We start from the raw sequence: 26,851 nt of genomic DNA on the forward strand, positions 1-26,851 counted from the left end.
CTAAAGAAGATGCAGTGGGGATGAATGATCAGGATATAAATAGCACTCCTATATAAGATGCAGTGTGGATGAATGATCAGGCTATAAATAGCACTCCTATAGAAGATGCAGTGTGGATGAATGATCAGGATATAAATAGCACAAAATGAGCAGTCCTGGAAGTGACAGATTTTGACTCATATTGAGTGATAAGACTGAGCTATTTAGAAAATCCCTTAGCCTTTCGACTAATTTTGGGTTAGTTGGACTAATTTTGGGTTAGTTCTCTCAAGAAGAACTAACCAATCTCAACATGACAGAAAGTAAGACAGGGAAACCAATCTCAACATGAGCGAAAGTAAGACAGGAGAACCTATTTCAACATGACGGAGAGTCAGTCAGGAGTCCCTGACCTTATCTTCTCTCAAGAAGATGTCTGGTAGGCCCATTTAAATACCTTTTTTGGACATTTCAAGATAGCAGATGTTTGAGTTGGGTCTATTAACACAGCTGTGAGTTGTTAATTTTTTCATTTTTTCATTTTTTACAAAATGAGCAGTCCTGGAAGTGACAGATTTTGACTCATATTGAGTGATAAGACTGAGCTTTTTAAAAACACTTTTTCAACATTTCAAGATAGCAGTTAGTTCAGTTTGATCTTATTAAAGACAGCTGTATCATTTTTTTATTCATTTTGACATATTGTTTGGGACCACTTTTTTTGCTCTGTTTGAAGGCTGTCAGCTTCTTCTCAGGAGGAGAATCACTTAGCCTTTCAACTAATTTTCAAATGATAGGATGCCTATTTAAAAACACTTTTTCAACATTTCAAGATAGCAGTTAGTTCAGTTTGATCTTATTAAAGACAAATGAATCCACTGTGTCTGCCTTTCCACTGTGAAGACAGGTTCTACTGCCCCCTGCTGTCTGTTGATGGTACTACTACTAGACACAGCGGCAGAATAAATTAAACTAGACATTTGTTTTCATCTCAAAACCAGAGAGCAACCGCTGTCCGGTGAAGTCCACACAAAGCGTATTGCATGTAACCAAACAGTTAGGTGACCTGCAGCACGGTCAAAGCAAAATATATGTTTCAGACGTTTTAGGGACGACAAAACGACTATTGCTTTAAAACGACACAGAGAGTTCAGCACCTACAGTTACGATCTGTCTTTAATTTTGCCCTTTTTTAAAACCATAAATTTGGATTAGCACAGCTAACAGAGCTAGCACAGCTAACACAGCTAGCACAGCTAACACAGCTAGCACAGCTAACACAGCTAACACAGCTAGCACAGCTAACACAGCTAACACAGCTAGCACAGCTAGCACAGCCAACACAATCAAAGGAAGCCAAATGCTCACTGGCTTCCCTTGCCTTCAACGCTACGGGCAGCAACAATGTTATACTCTTTATGACCAGACAGCATCAGACAGGACTGAGACAGACTGTTTCACTGTCCAGACAGCATCAGACAAGACTGAGAGAGACTGTTTCACTTATCAGACAGGACTGAGACAAACTGTTTCACTTATCAGACAGGACTGAGACAGACTGTTTCACTGACCAGACAGCATCAGACAGGACTGAGACTACCCCAAAGACAACGTGTGTGAAGCAAGAGCTTCCTGTGACAACCGGAAGTTGTTAAAAACAGCCTAGAGCTATTGTCATATGGCCACCTGCAGATAGTGAAAATTACGCAACTCAACCATGTGTCATTCAGTCAATTATTAAGGTAGAGACTTCTTATTCAGGATTCTGTTTATGTCTACCCCAAAGACAACGTGTGTTGAGTAAGAACTTCCTGTGACAACCGGAAGTGGTTAAAAACAGCCTAGACCTTATGTCATATTTCAACATGACGGAGAGTAAAGTCAGTCAGGAGTCCCTGACCTTGTCTTCTCTCAAGAAGATGTCTGGTAGGCCCATTTAAATACCTTTTTTGGACATTTCAAGATAGCAGATGTTTGAGTTGGGTCTATTAACACAGCTGTGAGTTGTTATTTTTTTCATTTTTTCATTTTTGACAAAATGAGCAGTCCTGGAAGTGACAGATTTTGACTCATATTGAGTGATAAGACTGAGCTATTTAGAAAATCCCTTAGCCTTTCGACTAATTTTGGGTTAGTTGGACTAATTTTGGGTTAGTTCTCTCAAGAAGAACTAACCAATCTCAACATGACAGAAAGTAAGACAGGGAAACCAATCTCAACATGACAGAAAGTAAGACAGGAGAACCTATTTCAACATGACAGAGAGTCAGTCAGGAGTCCCTGACCTTATCTTCTCTCAAGAAGATGTCTGGTAGGCCCATTTAAATACCTTTTTTGGACATTTCAAGATAGCAGATGTTTGAGTTGGGTCTATTAACACAGCTGTGAGTTGTTAATTTTTTCATTTTTTCATTTTTGACAAAATGAGCACTCCTGGAAGTGACAGATTTTGACTCATATTGAGTGATACGATTGAGCTATTTAAAAACACTTTTTCAACATTTCAAGATAGCAGTTAGTTCAGTTTGATCTTATTAAAGACAGCTGTATATTCTTTTTTTTGACCCAAAAATATTCTATGTTCACGCCCACTTTTTTTGCACTATGTTTGAAGGCTGTCAACTTCTTGTCAGGAGGAGAATCACTTAGCCTTTCAACTAATTTTCAAATGATAGGATGCCTATTTAAAAACACTTTTTCAACATTTCAAGATAGCAGTTAGTTCAGTTTGATCTTCTTAAAGACAAATGATTCCACTGTGTTGCTGCCCGTAGCGTTGAAGGCAAGGGAAGCCAGTGAGCATTTGGCTTCCTTTGATTGCGTTGGCTGTGCTAGCTGTGTTAGCTGTGCTAGCTGTGTTAGCTGTGCTAGCTGTGCTAGCTGTGCTAGCTGTGCCAAACCAAATTTATGGTTTTAAAAAAGGGCAAAATTAAAGACAGATCGTAACTGTAGGTGCTGAACTCTCTGTGTCGTTTTAAAGCAATAGTCGTTTTGTCGTCCCTAAAACGTCTGAAACATATATTTTGCTTTGACCGTGCTGCAGGTCACCTAACTGTTTGGTTACATGCAATACGCTTTGTGTGGACTTCACCGGACAGCGGTTGCTCTCTGGTTTTGAGATGAAAACCAATGTCTAGTTTAATTTATTCTGCCGCTGTGTCTAGTAGTAGTACCATCAACAGACAGCAGGGGGCAGTAGAACCTGTCTTCACAGTGGAAAGTCACACAACTCTCCTATCACAGTCACACAACTCTCATATCACAGTCACACAATGCTATTCCCAAACATACCTAATCAATTAGTTCTTTTTCAACAATATTTTAACCTGCAGGAATATTTTCACATTTCTATCTCATAGTTAGTTCCTAGGATAATGCAACTCATACATGTACATCTTTCAATACTTCTAAAATGGGGTACAGGTTTAAAATAATTACAGGTTTAAAACAGTACGGTGCACCTGTAATTATCTTATACTATATCATAAATGGTCTTAACTAGTAAACACAGATTCTAGTTTTCATCCAGTTCACAAAGATAGCTGACTCAGCCTCAGAGCCTCCTGTCTGGGCCCTGTTTACACCTCCACACAGGAATAGACACCCAGATTCTACTGACTGGGCCCTGTTTACACCTCCACACAGGAATAGACACCCAGATTCTGACTGGGCCCTGTTTACACCTCCACACAGGAATAGACACCCAGATTCTACTGACTGGGCCCTGTTTACACCTCCACACAGGAATAGACACCCAGATTCTGACTGGGCCCTGTTTACACCTCCACACAGGAATAGACACCCAGATTCTGACTGGGCCCTGTTTACACCTCCACACAGGAATAGACACCCAGATTCTACTGACTGGGCCCTGTTTACACCTCCACACAGGAATAGACACCCAGATTCTGACTGGGCCCTGTTTACACCTCCACACAGGAATACACACTCAGAGCCTACTGACTGGGCCCTGTTTACACCTCCACACAGGAATACACACTCAGAGCCTACTGACTGGGCCCTGTTTACACCTCCACACAGGAATACACACTCAGAGCCTACTGACTGGGCCCTGTTTACACCTCCACACAGGAATACACACTCAGAGCCTACGAGGCTTTTCTAAAAACTCCACTTTGCGTGTTTCGCTCACCTCTTTCTTTTTTTTTAAACTAGGTTTGAGATGTGGTATCCACTCAGCTCGCTGCCTCTCAGATCAAAGGTGGCTCCATTTGCTCCGTTTCCGACGTGCTGTCTCCCTGAGATCCCAAGTTTGAGGGATCCCTCGTGCACCATTTACCCAGGTCATCAGGAGCCAGGTAATTTACCCAGGTCGTCAGTCACCAAGTGAAGATTCACATCCCCATCGCCAAATGTGGTGGTTCATTTCTTTAACGCTTGCGTCCCGCCCTAGTCAACAGCCAGTGGAATCGCATTGCGCGAAATACAAATATATGCTATAACTTCAATTTCTCAAACATATGACTATTTTACACCATTTTATAGATACACCTCTCCTGAATCGAACCACATTTCAGAAAGGCTTTACAGCAAAAGCAAAACATTAGATTATGTTAGGAGAGTACCCTGCCAAAAAAAATCACACTGCCATTTTCAAAGCAACTAGCATGCATCACAAATACCCAAAACACAGCTAAATGCAGCACTAACCTTTGACAATCTTCATCAGATGACACTCCTAGAACATCATGTTACACAATACATGCATTTTTTGTTAGATAAAGTTCATATTTATATATAAAAACAGCATTTTACATCGGTGCGTGACGTTCAGAAAATATTTTCCCTCAAATGCTTCCGGTGAATGAGAGCTACAATTTACAAAATTACTATTTGAAAACATTGTTAAAATGTAATATTGTCATTCAAAGAATTATAGATTAACATCTCGTGAATGCAACCGCATTGCCAGATTTAAAAATAATTTTACTGGGAAATCACACTGCAATAAACGACGTGGTATGCTCAGAAAAATAGGCTAGGCGATACATGTTAGCGCCATCTTGGAGCCATCTAAAATCAAATATACTATTGTAAATATTCCCTTACCTTTGATTATCTTCATCAGAAGGCACTTCCAGGAATCCCAGGTCCACAACAAATGTTGTTTTGTTCGAAAAAGTTAATCATTTATATCCCAATAGTTCCTTCTTGTTAGCGCGTTCCGAAGGCTACTCATAATGTACTGAAGCGCGCGGGACTTGTCGTCATGAATGTGCAAAAAATATATATTTACGTTCATTCAAACATGTCAAACGTTGCATAACATAAATCTTTAGGGCCTTTTTCAACCAGAGCTTCAATAATATTCAAGGCGGACGATTGCATTGTCTTACTAAACGTTTCGGAACAAAAGGGTTCCCATGGGCGCCCGCGTCATAGTAGTAATGGACCAACTTCCCAAGCCTCTCTTTGGGTCAGTTTCTACCATAGAAGACTCAAACCACTTTGTAAAGACTGTTGACATCTAGTGGAAGCCTTAGGAAGTGCAAAATGATTAATAAGTCCCTGTGTGTTTCAATGGCAAAGGCTTGAAAGTGATTCCACACATCAGATTTCCACTTCCTGTTCCACACCATTCAAACAGTTTTAGAAACTTTAGAGTGTTTTCTATCCAAATCTACTAATTATATGCATATTCTAGTTACTGTGCAGGAGTATTAACCAGATTATATCGGGTACGTTTTTTATCCGGCCGTGCAAATACTGCCCCCTATCCCCAACAGGTTTTAATATCAATTGAGGAGACAAACTTATCATCACACAAGTCAGAGTTATTATTAAACTAAATCTTTATTCACTTATAAGGGAGCAGGTCAATACAACGTACACATATAAAGTGAATCAATTGAGTGGACAAAAGTACAAAGGTCTTTTACAGCCAAGATACACCCCTTTCAACCTACATGACCAACAACAGATGTATAGAACGGGTCACAAGGTTAAGATTTGTATGAAAGATACTTATTATTCTCAGCAGACAGTATCTGCTGTAAAAACAGTACTCTGTGTAGAGACCAGGGTCTGGCCCTGGGGTCATCTCTCCCTGGTGCCATATAGAACAAAAACATTAACTCATGCCCTGGAATGCGGTCTCTTTAGGTTTTATCACCCAAAAGACATTGTAAATCTCCTGTCAGTGTTTTCTCCCAGAGGCCCTTCCTCAGTAGAACACAAAGACACAATAGTTCTAAGAACCCTCTATTCTGTTGCATAAAACAACCATTTGATGCAATAAAAGTATTATAACATAATCTTGCAGTTTTGCTCTCAGTGTCCACTGAAAGCCAGTGGAATCTAACAACAACTGGGACCTAAAAGACACCCACCATGAGACCCACTAAATCTGCCCAAGAAGAGGAAAACAAAAGAAAAACCCACACCAAACTTAAAGACAGGAAGCAAACCAAAAAGGTGGAGCAACTAAAGGTGTTGACTCTCCACATGTATCAAGACAACTGGAGCACTGGGCCAGACACTCTTAAATAGAACCTGGACCAGCTCAGGTGAAACACCTTCCCACTAACGAGATGGACAAGCCAGCACAGGTGTAACACATACTGACTAACGAGGTGACACCAATCAGTGCGTCCTACGTGCTAACGGAGCTAGACGGGCTAACGAGCTAGACGGGCTAACGAGCTAGACGGGCTAACGAGCTAGACGGGCTAACGAGCTAGACGGGCTAACGAGCTAGATGCGCTAAAGTCCAACCTTAAAACATAAATGGAAACACCAAAGCCTATAACACCTTCCCACTTAAGACAACAAATATATCCTATATTTTTGTTGGACAAGTTTGCTTACCACCAACAGAAAACAACTTCCATTTCACATTATAATCAACTACAATGCTTCACCTTCACCAATATAAACATGGTGTCTACTGGCTATCAACAATTAAAAAATAGAAAAAAATATAAATTTATAAAATGACCTTCTGACTGTCGTCCTAAAACTCACTAGCTTCTAGAACTCTGGTCCCCTTGGAACGAGCCCAAACAAAACTCATCTCCAAATCGGAAAAACATGCAGTCAAAATAAGATCCATAGCAACTCACTGGCTAAATGCAAAACACAATTTTCTTTGACTGCCCACCTTGAGACAATCAGAAACCAAGTTGTCCTCACCATGGACACAAGCACCAAAAACGCTGTTGTTTTTACAAGTAGCAATAAACTACTGATATCGATTAGGGTGGAAATCAGGTTGTACGTGCTGTTGAAACTTCACAACAACAAAAAAAACACATGGAAATGGGAGATATAGGACAACCTGCAGAATACAGTCAGCTACATTTTGGAGTGATGCATTTAAATTTAGGGGTCGCTGAACAAAGGAACACAACACTTATTTGTCATAACTCATCGATATAATGCTAAAATCATTTGTGTGAGAGGAGGGAGAGAGGAGGGAGATGAGGTTGCACGTCCTGTTAAAACGAACACCTCAAAAACCACATGGAATCTGGGAATAATGTGTACATCAGTGGTTAGAAGACAATTTGTAGAAAACAGCGAGCTACATTTTGAAGTGTTGCATTTTGATTCCAGTGGGTCACCAACGTGGTAAGTGTAACAACTCTTTTTTTGTTAGTCACTTTTTGTTAAATCACATAAATAGTAACTCTTCCATTTCAGAGCCTGGATTTTCCCCGAGGCTAATATCCATATCATGTTGAAATCAATAGAACAGGGGACAAACATTTATTGTACATTGTGACATCATTAAAATACTCCTACAATGTTAAAACATTCTACATTGTGACATTAATTCATTGATATCATGAAATAACTCCTTCATGTATTTTCTAATATTTGATCAGTGATCTTTTATCAGATTATCTCTGGTCACAGCTATAAGGTTTCTCTCCTCTGTGTGTTCTCTGGTGCACTGTCAGACCGCTAGATGAAACATAACTCTTCCCACATTGATCACAGCTATAAGGTTTCTCTCCTGTGTGTGTTCTCCGGTGTAATGTCAGATGGCCAGATTGAACAAAACTCTTCCCACATTGATCACAGATATAGGGTTTCTCTCCTGTGTGTGTTCTCTGGTGTACTCTCAGATCTCTAGATTTTACAAAACTCTTCCCACACTGACCACAGCGAAAAGATTTCTCTCCTGTGTGTGTTCTCCGGTGAATCTTCAAATTCTGTGAAGTTGAGAATCTTTTCCCACAATCTGAACAGTGGAATGGTTTCTCTCCTGTGTGAACTCGCTGGTGTCTAGTTAGATCGACAGATGCAGCAAAACTCTTTCCACATTGATCACAGCTATAAGATTTCTCTCCTGTGTGTATTCTCTGGTGTCGAGTCAGATTGCCAGATTCAGCAAAACTCTTTCCACATTGACAACAGCTATAAGATTTCTCTCCTGTGTGTGTTCTCTGGTGTTTAGTCAGACTGCTAGAGTTAGTAAAACTCTTCCCACATTGATCACAGTTATACGGTTTCTCTCGTGTGTGTATTCTCTGGTGTCGAGTCAGCTGGCCAGATTGAACAAAACTCTTCCCACATTGACCACAGCTGTAAGGTTTTTCTCCTGTGTGTATTCTCTGGTGTAGAGTCAGACTGCTAGAGTTAGTAAAACTCTTCCCACATTGACAACAGCTATAAGGTTTCTCTCCTGTGTGTGTTCTCTGGTGTAATGTGAGCTGGCTAGATTGAACAAAACTCTTCCCACATTGAGTACAGCTATAAGGTTTCTCTCCTGTGTGTCTTTTCTGGTGCACTGTCAGATGGCTAGATTGACCAAAACTTTTCTCACATTGACCACAGCTATAAGGTTTCTCTCCTGTGTGTATTCTCTGGTGTTTAGTCAGACTGCTCAAATCAGTAAAACTCTTCCCACATTGATCACAGCTATACCGTTTCTCTCCTGTGTGTATTCTCTGGTGTGATATGAGGCTGGTTGACTGAGTAAAACTCACCCCACATTGAGTACAGCTAAAAGATTTCTCTCCTGTGTGGATTCTCTGATGAATTTTAATGCCTGATGAGGTGAATCTTTTCCCACAGTCAGAGCAGCAGTGAGTTCTCTTCCCTGTGGATCTCTGCTGGTGTTTCTTGAGGTGTTCTGATCTGGAGAGACTCTTCTCTGCCTCGTCAGCATCATGATGTTCTTGAGGCTCCCCAGAGGATCCACGACTGTCCCGTCTCTCTCCTGTGTGAACAACAAAGTCAGACAGACGGTTAAAGGCCCACAACAGCAGAAATCCATTGTTTATTTGAGGTAAAAGGTGATGCCCAGCTCATACCCATGAACTTGTACAACAATTGACTTGTGTTAAATTATTTGACCATTAAGACAGTCAACATAGACCTACTGTAGAACCCATAACTTCACCTAACAACATAGACCTAGAACTATATATAATTTAATATTTCAGGTAAAACATGGAAACTAAAATGGCTTTGTCATGACATTTCATGACAAGATAATTTTGTGAATAATCCCACTAGACTACTCTGTAATGTGTTGTCATTCTAAATGTCCTGAATAAAGAAAATAGCTCTGTGTGTTGTACAATAGCCTATCCATCAAGGAACATTTCTCTACACATTATGAGCTAAGTATCTCTGTGTCCAAGCAGACTAACGAGACCCTACAGTAAATCAAGCAGACAATAACACATTATAAACATCAATTTGTTAGGGATGTTGGATCCAACGTGGAGCACGGCATAACTGTCTTTACCAGAGTAATGAATGAAGAAGCACATTTGACAGGCATGCGGAAAATATTTCCTGGATCATCTGATGATAGTTGAACATGTGACTAACTAAACAGCTACAGTATTAAGTAGAGGTCGACCGATTAATCGGAATGGCCGATTAATTAGGGCCGATTTCAAGTTTTCATAACAATCGGAAATCGGTAATCGGTATTTTTGGACGACGATTAGGCCAATTTAAAAAAAACAACATTTTTTTGACGTTTTTTTTTAGACCTTTATTCAACTAGGCAAGTCAGTTAAGAACACATTCTCATTTTCAATGACGGCCTAGGAACGGTGGGTTAACTGCCTTGTTCAGGGGCAGAACGACAGATTTTTACCTTGTCAGCTAAAGTGCCTATAAGAACATCCAATAGTCAAAGGTATATGAAATACAAATCGTATAGAGAGAAATAGTCCTATAATTCCTATAATAACTACAACCTAAAACATCTTACCTGGGAATATTGGAGACTCATGTTAAAAGGAACCACCAGCTTTCATATGTTCTGTTCATGTTATAAGCAAGGAACTTAAACGTTAGCATTTTTACATGGCACATATTGCACTTTTACTTTCTTCTCCAACACTTTGTTTTTGCATTATTTAAATCGAATTGAAAATGTTTCCTTATTTATTTGAGGCTAAATTGATTTTATTGATGTATTATATTAAGTTAAAATAAGTGTTCATTCAGTATTGTTGTAATTGTCATTATTACAAATAAATACACTTTTTTTAATTTATTTTTTGTATTTTTTTAATTTTAATTTTATTATTATTCTTATTATTTTATTTTATTTTATTATTGTTTTTTTTTTGTTTTATTGTTTTGTTTTTTTTTTGTTTTTTTTTTTTAATCGGCCGATTAATTGGCACCGGCTTTTTTGGCTCTCCAATAATCGGTATCGGCGTTGAAAAATCATAATCGGTCGACCTCTAGTATTAAGTATTACGTGTAATTATTGAAGAACCACATTAATGACAGTATCCATTTGGGTGTCAATAAAGTTAAGGTGACTCTCGGTTAGAACCATTGGATTTAGTAAACTGAAATGATTTAGGATTTCTGTGCCCATTAAAACTGTTTTCCCAGCGTAACATAAGGAGACACTAAATGTTACGTAGTTAGAGAGCATTTCAGAGATCTGAATACAAAAAACTGTCCGACAGCAAGATCCAGTATTTAAGTTTATCATATGACAAGCTTAACGTTATGACTACAACTAATGTTCCCTGAAGGAGGGAAACTAGGTACAACATACTATTAAATCCACACAAACTAGGTACAAAACACTATTAAATCCACACGTTATGACTATAACTACTGTTCCCTGAAGGAGGTAAACTAGGTACAACATGCTATTAAATCCACACCTCACTGGAAGCCCCGCGTTCAACACAGGTGATGAGCGTGAGGCTTGGATTTATTCCTTAAATGTAATACCTCACTTCACTGACCCAGGAAGTGGAGGAGCCAAACAGGTGTTGTAACTCGTTCATAACTGGCACGCAGATCGGTAGAAATGGTAAGATAAATTGGCACTTCAAACGGAAATGGAAAAAGTTTGCCTATTTTACCGGAAACTTCAGGAGCATAACTTCAGAATTAACGAAGGCCAGCAGCAGGTGGGGAATTGGTTATTTTCTTCTGGTTATATTGACCTCTGGCTTCCTCATGTCATTTGTGTGTGTTAATTATTTAATCAAACGCTTGAAGCATCAGTTCAGTTCAAGTTCTGCACATACAGTTGATTTTATTAAACACACGGGGTGTGTCTATATGGAAAAATACACGTCATAACATTTCAACCAATCAATTGGTAGAAAGAAAATACTATTTTTTCTACAAATCTGCCCTAGAACATACAACATACATGCATTCAGACCCCTTCCCTTTTTACACATTTGGTTATTATAAAATTGATTATTTTTTTTCAATTATCAATTTTCAGACAATACCTCATAAAGACATCACAATACCCCATAAAAGTGAGAAAAAAAGTTTAGAAATGCTTGTATGTATGTATGTATGTATGTATGTATGTCTAGGTCATGCCAGTAGACTACAGTAGGTTGTAACTCTCTAGGTCATGCCAGTAGGTTACAGTAGGTTGTAACTCTCTAGGTCATGCCAGTAGGTTACAGTAAGTTGTATCTCTCTAGGTCATGCCAGTAGACTACAGTAGGTTGTATCTCTCTAGGTCATGCCAGTAGGTTACAGTAGGTTGTAACTCTCTAGGTCATGCCAGTAGATTACAGTAGGTTGTATCTCTCTAGGTCATGCCAGTAGGCTACAACTCTCTAGGTCATGCCAGTAGGTTACAGTAGGTTTTATCTCTCTAGGTCATGCCAGTAGGCTGTATCTCTCTAGATCATGCCAGTAGGCTACAGTAGGTTGTGTCTCTAGGTCATGCCAGTAGGTTACAGTAGGTTGTAACTCTAGGTCATGCCAGTAGGCTACAGTAGGTTGTATCTCTCTAGGTCATGCCAGTAGGTTACAGTAGGTTGTATCTCTCTAGGTCATGCCAGTAGGTTACAGTAGGTTGTAGCTCTCTAGGTCATGCCAGTAGGTTACAGTAGGTTGTAGCTCTCTAGGTCATGCCAGTAGGTTACAGTAGGTTGTAACTCTAGGTCATGCCAGTAGGCTACAGTAGGTTGTATCTCTCTAGGTCATGCCAGTAGGTTACAGTAGGTTGTATCTCTCTAGGTCATGCCAGTAGGTTACAGTAGGTTGTATCTCTCTATGTCATGCCAGTAGGTTACAGTAGGTTGTAGCTCTCTAGGTCATGCCAGTAGGTTGTATCTCTCTAGGTCATGCCAGTAGGTTACAGAAGGTTGTATCTCTCTAGGTCATGCCAGTAGGTTACAGTAGGTTGTAGCTCTCTAGGTCATGCCAGTAGGTTACAGCAGGTTGTAACTCTCTAGGTCATGCCAGTAGGTTACAGTAGGTTGTAACTCTCTAGGTCATGCCAGTAGGTTACAGTAGGTTGTAACTCTCTAGGTCATGCCAGTAGGTTACAGTAGGTTGTAACTCTAGGTCATGCCAGTAGGCTACAGTAGGTTGTATCTCTCTAGGTCATGCCAGTAGGTTACAGTAGGTTGTATCTCTCTAGGTCATGCCAGTAGGTTACAGTAGGTTGTAGCTCTCTAGGTCATGCCAGTAGGTTACAGTAGGTTGTAGCTCTCTAGGTCATGCCAGTAGGTTACAGTAGGTTGTAACTCTAGGTCATGCCAGTAGGCTACAGTAGGTTGTATCTCTCTAGGTCATGCCAGTAGGTTACAGTAGGTTGTAACTCTCTAGGTCATGCCAGTAGGTTACAGTAGGTTGTAACTCTCTAGGTCATGCCAGTAGGTTACAGTAGGTTGTAACTCTCTAGGTCATGCCAGTAGGTTACAGTAAATTGTAACTCTCTAGGTCATGCCAGTAGGTTACAGTAGGTTGTATCTCTCTAGGTCATGCCAGTAGGTTACAGTAGGTTGTATCTCTCTAGGTCATGCCAGTAGGTTACAGTAGGTTGTATCTCTCTAGGTCATGCCAGTAGGTTACAGTAGGTTGTATCTCTCTATGTCATGCCAGTAGGTTACAGTAGGTTGTAGCTCTCTAGGTCATGCCAGTAGGTTGTATCTCTCTAGGTCATGCCAGTAGGTTACAGAAGGTTGTATCTCTCTAGGTCATGCCAGTAGGTTACAGTAGGTTGTAGCTCTCTAGGTCATGCCAGTAGGTTACAGCAGGTTGTAACTCTCTAGGTCATGCCAGTAGGTTACAGTAGGTTGTAACTCTCTAGGTCATGCCAGTAGGTTACAGTAGGTTGTAACTCTCTAGGTCATGCCAGTAGGTTACAGCAGGTTGTAACTCTAGGTCATGCCAGTAGGTTACAGTAGGTTGTAATGCTCTAGGTAATGCCAGTAGGCTATATCTCTCTAGGTCATGCCAGTAGGTTACAGTAGGTTGTATCTCTCTAGGTCATGCCAGTAGGTTACAGTAGGTTATAACTCTCTAGCTCATGCCAGTAGGTTACAGTAGGTTGTAACTCTCTAGGTCATGCCAGTAGGCTACAGTAGATTGTAACTCTCTAGGTCATGCCAGTAGGCTACAGTAGGTTGTAACTCTCTAGGTCATGCCAGTAGGCTACAGTAGGTTGTAACTCTCTAGGTCATGCCAGTAGGCTACAGTAGATTGTAACTCTCTAGGTCATGCCAGTAGGTTACAGAAGGTTGTATCTCTCTAGGTCATGCCAGTAGGTTACAGTAGGTTGTATCTCTCTAGGTCATGCCAGTAGGTTACAGTAGGTTGTAACGCTCTAGGTCATGCCAGTAGGCTACATCTCTCTAGGTCATGCCAGTAGGTTACAGTAGGTTGTATATAGGTCATGCCAGTAGGTTACAGTAGGTTGTATCTCTCTAGGTCATGCCAGTAGGTTACAGTAGGTTATAACTCTCTAGGTCATGCCAGTAGGTTACAATAGGTTGTAACTCTCTAGGTCATGCCAGTAGGTTACAGTAGGTTGTATCTCTCTAGGTCATGCCAGTAGGCTACAGTTGGTTGTAACTCTCTAGGTCATGCCAGTAGGTTGTATCTCTCTAGGTCATGCCAGTAGGTTACAGTAGGTTGTAACTCTCTAGGTCATGCCAGTAGGCTACAGTAGGTTGTAACTCTCTAGGTCATGCCAGTAGGCTACAGTAGGTTGTAACTCTCTAGGTCATGCCAGTAGGCTACAGTAGGTTGTATCTCTCTAGGTCATGCCAGTAGGCTACAGTAGGTTGTAACTCTCTAGGTCATGCCAGTAGGCTACAGTAGGTTGTAACTCTCTAGGTCATGCCAGTAGGCTACAGTAGGTTGTAACTCTCTAGGTCATGCCAGTAGGCTACAGTAGGTTGTAACTCTCTAGGTCATGCCAGTAGGCTACAGTAGATTGTAACTCTAGGTCATGCCAGTAGGTTACAGTAGATTGTAACTCTAGGTCATGCCAGTAGGTTACAGTAGGTTGTATCTCTCTAGGTCATGCCAGTAGGTTACAGTAGGTTGTAACTCTCTAGGTCATGCCAGTAGGTTACAGTAGGTTGTAACTCTCTAGGTCATGCCAGTAGGCTACAGTAGGTTGTATCTCTCTAGGTCATGCCAGTAGGTTACAGTAGGTTGTATCTCTCTAGGTCATGCCAGTAGGTTACAGTAGGTTGTATCTCTCTAGGTCATGCCAGTAGGTTACAGTAGGTTGTATCTCTCTAGGTCATGCCAGTAGGTTACAGTATGTTGTAACTCTCTAGGTCATGCCAGTAGGTTACAGTAGGTTGTATCTCTCTAGGTCATGCCAGTAGGTTACAGTTGGTTGTATCCAAGTGGAAACAATTATCAACCCAATGTGGAAAGTGTTGAATTTGGTCAACAACAAAATGAATGGCTTATTTTCTCCGTGAGGTTTACTTGATCTAACAGAAGTTTCGTAATGATTAAGTTGTTTTGTGGACACGTGAAATACCGACATCTTTGATAAAACACTATAGGATTTGTCTCCAGATCGCTATGCATATTCATGCTAGTATCTTAGCATCTCTCTCCATTGAATACAGGCGGTTGACGTCAACAACCCTCATAGAATATAAACAATAGATTACAATAATAAGATGTATCCACCAATCCAAAGACAGGATAGGTGGGAGCGAGACAGCCCACAGTGCAGCTTTGTGGACAACGACTCCCCTTGTCTGGACGGAGAGACATCTTGTCAATATATCCATAATGTTTGGTGTAGCCAACCCACCTCTCACATGGCTCTATTGGGGGTCACGGTGTGTAGTAAAACATCACTACATTAAAATCACTACATGCCGTGACCCCCAGTCTGCGGTCAGCAGATAGACCCTTCTCAAATATATATGTTAAGTCACTTTTTAGAAACGGAACAGAGAAAACAAGGGGTAGCTTGTTCTCTACGTCGTCTGATTCTAGACATATCAGTCATCATCCCAGGGCCCTCCGTTGAAGAGGTATTGACGAGCCAACTCCGAATATCCAAAGTTAAAAACTAATTGAAGGTGGTACTTACTGGTGTTACTCAGATCTCCTGTCTCCTCCTCTTCATCTTTCAATGTGACAGTAATCTCTCCTTCCTTCTTCACTCCAAAAACAGCATCATCCTCTTCTTCCTCTTGTTTAACTGAAACGTCTTTCTCTTCTTCTTTCACTGTAACAGCCTCACCCTCTACTTCTTGTTTTACTGTAACATCCTCCTCTTCCTTCTCCTCTTTCACGACAATGTTCAGCCCCAGAGCTTCTTTCTCCGTCCAGCAGACCTCCTCTTCTTTAACAGGAGGGGAGTAGTTTAGGGAGCTCATGTTCGGGGATGTTAGCTAGCCAGCTATCATTAGCGACTAGGCTAATGCTAACTTAACCAGCCAGCTACTATAGCTGTCTAATAAACAATAACGTAATATTAAATTAAATAGGTTAACAAGTAGATACGACAGAAGTGTGTCTAAAACACAGTAGCTAATATAGACCGAAAGCGTCTAAATAGCTTGAATCTTTCGGCTATGTTGGCTAGCAAGCTACCGAGGTGGTTGACGAGCTGTTTATGAAGAACCGTCCACTAGATTATACGTCACGCTGCAGCATCGCCTGAAAGACGCACATCGCCGTCTGCTGACTGGAGGGAAACGCAGTTGAGGGTCAGATTTTATTTTCAGACTAAGATTATTTTACATGGATTTAATTAAATAATACTATTATATTGAGACATACAAAGACAGGAATGTGGTGATTGATTAGTGCGAATAAAACATGTTTACTACAGCACATTTAAGGCAGTTTCATTCAGTCAAACATCATCTAAATAAGTAGCCAGCTACTGTTGGTCTATACTGCTCCTACATGGTGTAACAATACATCATGTAGATGTATATAATGAACAGACTAGGTCTATACTGCTCCTACATGGTGTAACAATACATCATGTAGATGTATATAATGAACAGACTAGGTCTATACTGCTCCTACATGGTGTAACAATACATCATGTAGATGTATATATTGAACAGACTAGGTCTATACTGCTCCTACATGGTGTAACAATACATCATGTAGATGTATATAATGAACAGACTAGGTCTATACTGCTCCTACATGGTGTAACAATACATCATGTAGATGTATATATTGAACAGACTAGGTCTATACTGCTCCTACATGGTGTAACAATACATCATGTAGATGTATATAATGAACAGACTAGGTCTATACTGCTCCTACATGGTGTAACAATACATCATGTAGATGTATATATTGAACAGACTAGGTCTATACTGCTCCTACATGGTGTAACAATACATCATGTAGATGTATATAATAAACAGACTAGGTCTATACTGCTCCTACATGGTGTAACAATACATCATGTAGATGTATATAATGAACAGACTAGGTCTATACTGCTCCTACATGGTGTAACAATACATCATGTGGATGTATATAATGAACAGACTAGGTCTATACTGCTCCTACATGGTGTAACAATACATCATGTAGATGTATATAATGAACAGACTAGGTCTATACTGCTCCTACATGGTGTAACAATACATCATGTAGATGTATATAATGAACAGACTAGGTCTACACTGCTCCTACATGGTGTAACAATACATCATGTAGATGTATATAATGAACAGACTAGGTCTATACTGCTCCTACATGGTGTAACAATACATCATGTAGATGTATATAATGAACAGTCTAGGTCTATACTGCTGCTACATGGTGTAACAATACATCATGTAGATGTATATAATGAACAGACTAGGTCTATACTGCTCCTACATGGTGTAACAATACATCATGTGGATGTATATAATGAACAGACTAGGTCTATACTGCTCCTACATGGTGTAACAATACATCATGTAGATGTATATAATGAACAGACTAGGTCTATACTGCTCCTACATGGTGTAACAATACATCATGTAGATGTATATAATGAACAGACTAGGTCTATACTGCTCCTACATGGTGTAACAATACATCATGTAGATGTATATAATGAACAGACTAGGTCTATAATGCTCCTACATGGTGTAACAATACATCATGTAGATGTATATAATGAACAGACTAGGTCTATACTGCTGCTACATGGTGTAACAATACATCATGTAGATGTATATAATGAACAGACTAGGTCTATACTGCTCCTACATGGTGTAACAATACATCATGTAGATGTATATAATGAACAGACTAGGTCTATACTGATCCAACATGGTGTAACAATACATCATGTAGATGTATATAATGAACAGACTAGGTCTATACTGCTGCTACATGGTGTAACAATACATCATGTAGATGTATATAATGAACAGACTAGGTCTATACTGCTCCTACATGGTGTAACAATACATCATGTGGATGTATATAATGAACAGACTAGGTCTATACTGCTCCTACATGGTGTAACAATACATCATGTAGATGTATATAATGAACAGACTAGGTCTATACTGCTCCTACATGGTGTAACAATACATCATGTAGATGTATATAATGAACAGACTAGGTCTATACTGCTCCTACATGGTGTAACAATACATCATGTAGATGTATATAATGAACAGACTAGGTCTATACTGCTCCTACATGGTGTAACAATACATCATGTAGATGTATATAATGAACAGACTAGGTCTATACTGCTCCTACATGGTGTAACAATACATCATGTAGATGTATATAATGAACAGACTAGGTCTATACTGCTCCTACATGGTGTAACAATACATCATATAGATGTATATAATGAACAGACTAGGTCTATACTGCTCCTACATGGTGTAACAATACATCATGTAGATGTATATAATGAACAGACTAGGTCTATACTGCTCCTACATGGTGTAACAATACATCATGTAGATGTATATAATGAACAGACTAGGTCTATACTGCTCCTACATGGTGTAACAATACGTCATGTAGATGTATATAATGAACAGACTAGGTCTATACTGCTCCTACATGGTGTAACAATACATCATGTAGATGTATATAATGAACAGACTAGGTCTATACTGCTCCTACATGGTGTAACAATACATCATGTAGATATATATAATGAACAGACTAGGTCTATACTGCTCCTACATGGTGTAACAATACATCATGTAGATGTATATAATGAACAGACTAGGTCTATACTGCTGCTACATGGTGTAACAATACATCATGTAGATGTATATAATGAACAGACTAGGTCTATACTGCTGCTACATGGTGTAATAATACATCATGTAGATGTATATAATGAACAGACTAGGTCTATACTGCTCCTACATGGTGTAACAATACATCATGTAGATGTATATAATGAACAGACTAGGTCTATACTGCTGCTACATGGTGTAACAATACATCATGTAGATGTATATAATGAACAGACTAGGTCTATACTGCTCCTACATGGTGTAACAACACAGTGCATTCGGAAAGTATTCAGACCCCTTCACTTTTTCCACATTTTGTTACATTACAGCCTTATTCTAAAATGATTAACACTACCGTTCAAAAGGTTGGAGTCACTTAGAAATGTTCTTGTTTTTGAAAGAAAAACACTTTTTTGGTCCATTAAAATAACATCAAATTGATCTTAAATACAGTGTAGACATTGTTAATGTTCTAAATGACTATTGTAGCTGGAAACAGCTGATTGTTTATGGAATATCTACATAGGCGTACAGAGGCCCGTTATCAGCAACCATCACTCCTGTGTTCCAATGGCACGTTGTGTTAGCTAATCCAAGTTTATCATTTTAAAAGGCTAATTGATCATTAGAAAACCCTTTTGCAATTATGTTAGCACAGCTGAAAACTGTTGTGCTGATTTAACAAAGCTTTTATAAACAGTGTTGTTGCATAACAATCAGGGAGTAGAACAACAATAATCATCACCCTCTTGACCAATCTTCCCTCCCCTTAACATTGGGTTTGATTCAGACCCTGTCAGTGTACCAGGTGGACATTGGGTTTGATTCAGACCCTGCCAGTGTACCAGGTGGACATTGGGTTGATTCAGACCCTGTCAGTGTACCAGGTGGACATTGGGTTTGATTCAGACCCTGCCAGTGTACCAGGAGGACATTGGGTTTGATTCAGACCCTGTCAGTGTACCAGGTGGACATTGGGTTTGATTCAGACCCTGTCAGTGTACCAGGTGGACATTGGGTTGATTCAGACCCTGCCAGTGTGCCAGGTGGACATTGGGTTTGATTCAGACCCTGCCAGTGTACCAGATGGACATTGGGTTTGATTCAGACCCTGCCAGTGTACCAGGTGGACATTGGGTTTGATTCAGACCCTGCCAGGTGGACATTGGGTTTGATTCAGACCCTGCCAGTGTACAAGGTGGACATTGGGTTTGATTCAGACCCTGCCAGCATGGCCAGAAATGTATTCCAAGGTCAGTAACTTATAACCACAGAACCACCCCAGACCTTTCATGCATGACTAAAAACACCTAAGTATTAGATTTACTGCCATGGTCTAGTATGTCACCGCCTCAGACACCATTCACAATGCTGGCTGAGGTACGAGTAAGACATTTTACATTTTAGTAATTTAGCAGACGCTCTTATCCAGAGCGATTTACAGTAGTGAATACATATATTTCATTTCATGCATTTTTTTTTGTACTGGCCCCCCTTGGGAATCAAACCCACAACCCTGGCGTTGCACACACCATGCTGGCGTTACACACACCATGCTCTACCAACTGAGCCACAGGAACATAGTATTTCCTAACCATTCACAATGCTGGCTGAGGTACGAGTAAAACATGACATATTATTTCCTAACCATTCACAATGCTGGCTGAGGTACGAGTAAAACATGACATTATTTCCTAATTGTAAAAAAAACCCACTCCTTAATCAACTAGTCTCTCACTGTTTAACCAGAATAACATGAGTTGTGACCTTCAAACTGTTAGACTGTTAGTCCATAATCAACTAGTCTCTCACTGAGACAGCTTTGATGGCCCAATAAAAAAAACAGTAAGTTTCTGCCAGCCAATGTGATAATTCCAGTACAATACATGTGTAAAGGGATAATCCCATTGCAGTACATGTGTAGAGGGATAATTCCAGTGCAGTACATGTGTAAAGGGTGTTGAGGGATAATTCCAGTACAGTACATGTGTAGAGGCATAATTCCAGTACAGTACATGTGTAAAGGGATAATTCCAGTACAATACATGTGTAAAGGGATAATTCCAGTACAGTACATGTGTAAAGGGTGTTGAGGGATAATTCCAGTACAGTATATGTGTAGAGGGTGTTGAGGGATAATTCCAGTGCAGTACATGTGTAGAGGGATAATTCCAGTGCAGTACATGTGTAGAGGGATAATTCCAGTGCAGTACATGTGTAAAGGGATAATTTCAGTACAGTACATGTGTAAAGGGTGTTGAGGGATAATTCCAGTGCAGTACATGTGTAAAGGGATAATTCCAGTACAGTACATGTGTAGAGGGATAATTCCAGTACAGTACATGTGTAAAGGGTGTAGAGGGATAATTACAGTACAGTACATGTGTAGAGGGTGTAGAGGCATAATTCCAGTACAGTACATGTGTAAAGGGATAATTCCAGTACAGTACATGTGTAAAGGGTGTAGAGAGATAATTCCAGTGTACCGGTTATTGACTGGAGACTTAAAATGCTGAAAACAGGTCCCTAGTGGAATGACAACAACATGGCTGCTTGTTAAAGAAGAGATAGAGAGGTAACCATATACATTGCACATGGACCGTAAGAAATCCTGAAGGTATTGAAATGCCTGGGCTCGCAGGGGATGTGTTAATTCATAACCCATCATTTATACCTGTTAGTTCATAACCCATCATTTATACCTGTTAATTCATAACCCATCATTTATACCTGTTAATTCATAACCCATCATATATACCTGTTAGTTCATAACCCATCATTTATACCTGTTAATTCATAACCCATCATTTATACCTGTTAATTCATAACCCATCATTTATACCTGTTAGTTCATAACCCATCATTTATACCTGTTAATTTATAACCCATCATTTATACCTGTTAATTCATAACCCATCATTTATACCTTTTGCTTGGCAGGAACTAATGGGGATCCATAATAAACCCCAGGAAGAGCAGCTGCTAACTTGGCAGGAACTAATGGGGATTCATAATAAACCCCAGGAAGAGTAGCTGCTGCCTTGGCAGGAACTAATGGGGATCCATAATAAATACAAATACTTTATCAATATATTTGTGTCTCTTTACTCTCGGATTCGAAAATGCTGATTAGCATCAAAGTAGACGACATGCAAGACTACAAATCCCTGCAAGCTCCTGCATGTCATCTCTAGCTGACACCTTTCACAGAACAGTTCACTGAATTGTCCATTGAAATACATTTTGACAATTTAATCATTGCTACAGTAAGGCCTGATTGCTGGAGTGCTGCAGAGATGGTTGTCCTTCTGGAAGGTTCTCCCATCTCCACAGAGGAAATCTGGAGCTCTGTCAGAGTGAACATCGGGTTCTTATTCACCTCCCTGTCCAAGGCCCTTCTCCCCCGATTTCTCAGTTTGGCCGGGTGGCCAGCTCTAGGAAGAGTCTTGGTGGTTCCAAACTTCTTCCATTAAAGAATGATGGAGGCCACTGTGTTCTTGGGGACCTTCAATGCTGCAGACATTTTTTGGTACCTTTCCCCAGATCTGTGCCTCGACACAATCCTGTCTCAAAGCTCTACTGACAATTCTTTTGACCTCAATGCTTGTTTTTTGTTCTGACATGCACTGTGAACTGTTGGACTTTATATAGACAGGTGTGTGCCTTTCCAAATCATGTCCAATCAATTGAATGTACCACAAGTAGACTCCAATCAAGTTGTAGAAACATCTCAAGGAAGATCAATTGAATCAGGATGCATCTGAGCTCAATTTCAAGTCTCATTGTAAAGGGTCTGAATACTTAAGTTAATAAATATGCAAAAATGTTTTTTTTAAAAACTGTTTTTGGTTTGTCATTATGGGGTATTGTGATGTCATTATGGGGTATTGTGATGTCATTGTGGGGTATTGTGATGTCATTAGGGGGTATTGCATGTAGATTGATGAGGGAAAAAATCTTCCATTTTAGAATAAGGCTGTAATGTAACAAAATGTGGAAAAAGTGAAGGGGTCTGAATACTTAACGAATGCACTGTATACCGCTGGCAGAGTTTCTACCACTGGCAGAGTTTTCTACCGCTGGCAGTTTTGTACACAGGCATATGTTACGTGGTATAGAAAAGTCCAATCTTAGGAGAGTACATGGGAGGCACTATACTGTGTGTCTGCAGGTGTCTATCTGGTCAAAACCACTGATACAGGAGCCCCTCCACCCTCTGGTGGGATGGATCATGTCTACAGAGAAACCTAGATTCAAATACTTAGATTTGTGTGTATTGGGTCTATGTTAGGAAATTGTTAGATATTACTAGTGAGAAATTACTGCACTGTCGGAGATAGAAACCCAAGCATTTCACTACACCTGCAATAATATCTGCTAAACATGTGTATGTGACCAATAAAATGTGATTTTGATTTGAAATAAACGTCCTATTTATCAAAGGTGCTTTTGGCTGGGGTCAAAATGGCTCCAAGGGATTTGAATTTGATAAAAGTCCATATTGATACAGAAACACTAAACCATGATTTAGATTTCTTATGAACAAGTTGATTGACAAAGTCATGAAAATTTGAAGAATTGAATTAACCACATTTTGGCTATGATAAAAGATATGCCTCTGGGGTCAAAATGATCCATGTCAGAAGTATGGTTCAATGCAAATATGTAGTGGGTGTAAAGTTTGCTTTAATTCTCACTCATTAAAAACTAATCAATCAACACATGCTTCTCTTTGAACGACTTAGTATAATATTAACCTTTTATGAAATAAATGAAAAATAAACGTTTGGTTCCTCAACTGCGTTGCCCTCCAGTCAGCAGATGGCGATGTGCGTCTTTTAGGTTCAGGCGATGCTGCCAGTGTGACGTATAATCTAGTGGACGGGACGCTCCTTCAACAACAACAGCTAGTCAGACACCTCGGTAGCTTTCTAGCAAACATAGCTACAACATTCACGCTCTTTACACTGGTTTGGTGTATATTAGTCGCTGTGTATTAAACACACTTCTGTTGTATGTACTTGTTGGTCCATTTAATTATATATTTACGTTGTTTGTCAGCTAGCTGGTTTGCTAAGTTAGCTTAGAACTAGGCTAGTCGCTAATGCTAGCTAGCTAACATCCCCGACCATGAGTTCACTAAGCTACTCTCCTGATAAAGAAGAGGTCTGCTGGACGGAGAAAGAAGCTCTTGTGAAAGAGGAGGAGGAAGAGAAGGATGTTACAATACAAAAACAAGTAAAGGGTGAAGCTGTTACAGTGAAAGAAGAAGAGAAAGACGTTTCAGTGAAAGAAGAGGAAGACGCGTTCAGAGTGAAAGAGGAGGAGGATGTTACTGTAAAAGAAGAGGAGGAAGAGACAGAGGAGGAGGCAGTTTTTGGAGTGAAAGAGGAGGAGGGGGAGATGACTGTCACATTGGAGGAAGAAGAGGAGGTTGGAGATCTGTTTAACACCAGTAAGTACCGTCTCTGCAGTCGTTGAACCAATATGCAGTAAAGGGGTTCTACACTTTAATGTTGTTCTGTAGGAATGGCTGAAGCTACACTGTAACGTGTAGAACATCAAGAGTGGACCATCAACAAAACGTTAACAATTGATCAAATGCATCCAATGACAATGCCTGAAATACTGTAGTCCTCAATATCTCCTATTAGATTAGCCCAATATGTTCTCTTAAAGGGGCAATCAGCAGTTGTTACATCCATTTTGGGACTTATACATTAATGATATGTACCCATCTGTTTCTTTAAGAATTCACTTTTAAATGCCTCATGAGCTTAGTTCAACTGTTGTACCCCATCAGATCCCAAAATATAAGCTTTTTTTTACTCCAATGTTTGTCAGTAAATATAAACACTATATCCTCAAAACATGGTTAAAACTAGAATGTTGATATCATGGATGGTTACATTTCTCCAGCCCCATCCCTCAGCTTTTTACTGAAACGGGCAGGGAGTACGCTTTGTTATTGTTTCTACTGCTGATTGCTGCCCCCGTTACTCCTCAAGGTCCAAGGACTGTATGTTATTTTCAGAGGTAGTCTGGCTCTGGCAGCTAAAATAGTCAAATATTCCATCTAAATGTGAATCGATTCTCAATTGCAATACGTTTCTAGAAACATAAATTGCTGTACTTTCATATCAATTCAGAATAATTTCACACAATACTTAAATATCACATCAAAATAATTTCAAATAATACTTTCATATCACATCAAAATAGGTAACCAGTCGCGATGCCTACATCCATAACTAGTGGTTTCCTCATTAGCAGATATACTACATCCATAACTAGTGGTTTCCTCATTACCAGATATACTACATCCATAACTAGTGGTTTCCTCAATACCAGTTTTACTACATCCATAACTAGTGGTTTCCTCATTACCAGATATACTACATCCATAACTAGTGGTTTCCTCATTACCAGATATACTACATCCATAACTAGTGGTTTCCTCATTACCAGATATACTACATCCATAACTAGTGGTTTCCTCATTACCAGATATACTACATCCATAACTAGTGGTTCCCTCATTACCAGATATACTACATCCATAACTAGTGGTTTCCTCATTAGCAGGGAGAAGTTTCTGCAACCAATTCAGTAGGCAAGTCAGTTAAGAACAAATTCTTCATTTCAATGATGGCCTAGCAACGGTGTTCAGGGGCAGAATGACAGATTTTTACCTTGTCGGCTCGGGGATTCGATCTTGCAAACGTCCGGTTACTAGTCCAACGCTCTAACCACAAATACAGAAAGGGGCCTATATTGGAGACCAATAGTTGTCTGGCACACTGCTTAGGATTTCAACAACTTTAATAACTTATTTCTAGTTACCACTAATGGGTATCTCTGGGCATCACCTTTTACCTCAAATAAACAGTGGATTTCTGCTGTTGTTGGCCGTTAATCATCTGTCTGACTTTGTGATTCACACAGGAGAGAGACGGGACTATCGTGGATCCTCTGGGGATCCTCAACAACATCATGATGCTGATGAGGCAGAGAAAAGTCTCTCCAGATCAGAACTCCTCAAGAAACACCAGCATAGAGCCACAGGGAAGAAATCTCACTGCTGCTCTGACTGTGGGAAGAGATTCAGCTCTTCAGTAGACCTTCAAATACATAACATAATTCACACAGGAGAGAAATCTTTTGGCTGTGATCACTGTGGGAAGAGTTTTACTCAGCTAAGCAGCCTGATAGTACACCAGCGGACACACACAGGAGAGAAAGCTTTTAACTGTGATCAATGTGGGAAGAGTTTTATTCGGCTACAAACCCTGAAATCACATCAGAGAATACACACAGGAGAAAAACCATATAGCTGTAATCAATGTGGGAAGAGTTTTACTCAGCTAAACACCCTGATAGTACACCAGCGGACACACACAGGAGAGAAAGCTTTTAACTGTGATCAATGTGGCAAGAGTTTTAGTACATCTAGCCAGCTGACTTTACACCAGAGAACACACACAGGAGAGAAACCTTATAACTGTAGTCAATGTGGGAAGAGTTTTACTACATCTAGCCAGCTGACTTTACACCAGAGAACACACACAGGAGAGAAATCTCATAGCTGTCATCAATGTGGGAAGAGTTTTGGTACATCCAGATGTCTGACAACACACCAGAGAACACACACAGGAGAGAAATCTTATAACTGTAGTCAATGTGGGAAGAGTTTTACTACATCTAGCCAGCTGACTTTATACCAGAGAACACACACAGGAGAGAAACCTTATAGCTGTAATCAATGTGGGAAGAGTTTTGCTTCATCTAGCAGTCTGACAGTACACCAGAGAACACACACAGGAGAGAAACCTTATAGCTGTAATCAATGTGGGAAGAGTTTTGCTTCATCTAGCAGTCTGACAGTACACCAGAGAACACACACAGGAGAGAAACCTTATAGCTGTAATCAATGT

General features: G+C 40.0%; 3 protein-coding genes across 3 annotated transcripts in view; 2 read left to right on the forward strand and 1 right to left on the reverse strand.

The window, feature by feature from the left end:
- LOC115149648 (tripartite motif-containing protein 16-like) overlaps positions 1-26,851 on the forward strand; it is a 1,197,515-nt gene that overhangs the window by 797,436 nt on the left and 373,228 nt on the right. The window lies entirely within an intron of this gene.
- On the reverse strand, positions 7,869-8,987 carry LOC115149654 (zinc finger protein 135-like; the record flags this gene model as incomplete). Its single annotated transcript, XM_029692599.1, has 1 exon — positions 7,869-8,987. A coding segment is annotated over one exon (1,119 nt), but the record flags the coding sequence as incomplete, so codon positions are not given.
- On the forward strand, positions 26,318-26,836 carry LOC115149659 (zinc finger protein 2 homolog; the record flags this gene model as incomplete). The annotated part of the gene is made up of 1 exon (XM_029692604.1): positions 26,318-26,836. A coding segment is annotated over one exon (519 nt), but the record flags the coding sequence as incomplete, so codon positions are not given.

This window comes from Salmo trutta, chromosome 15 (assembly GCF_901001165.1).
Source record: "Salmo trutta chromosome 15, fSalTru1.1, whole genome shotgun sequence".
In the NCBI taxonomy this organism is placed as follows: domain Eukaryota; kingdom Metazoa; phylum Chordata; class Actinopteri; order Salmoniformes; family Salmonidae; genus Salmo; species Salmo trutta.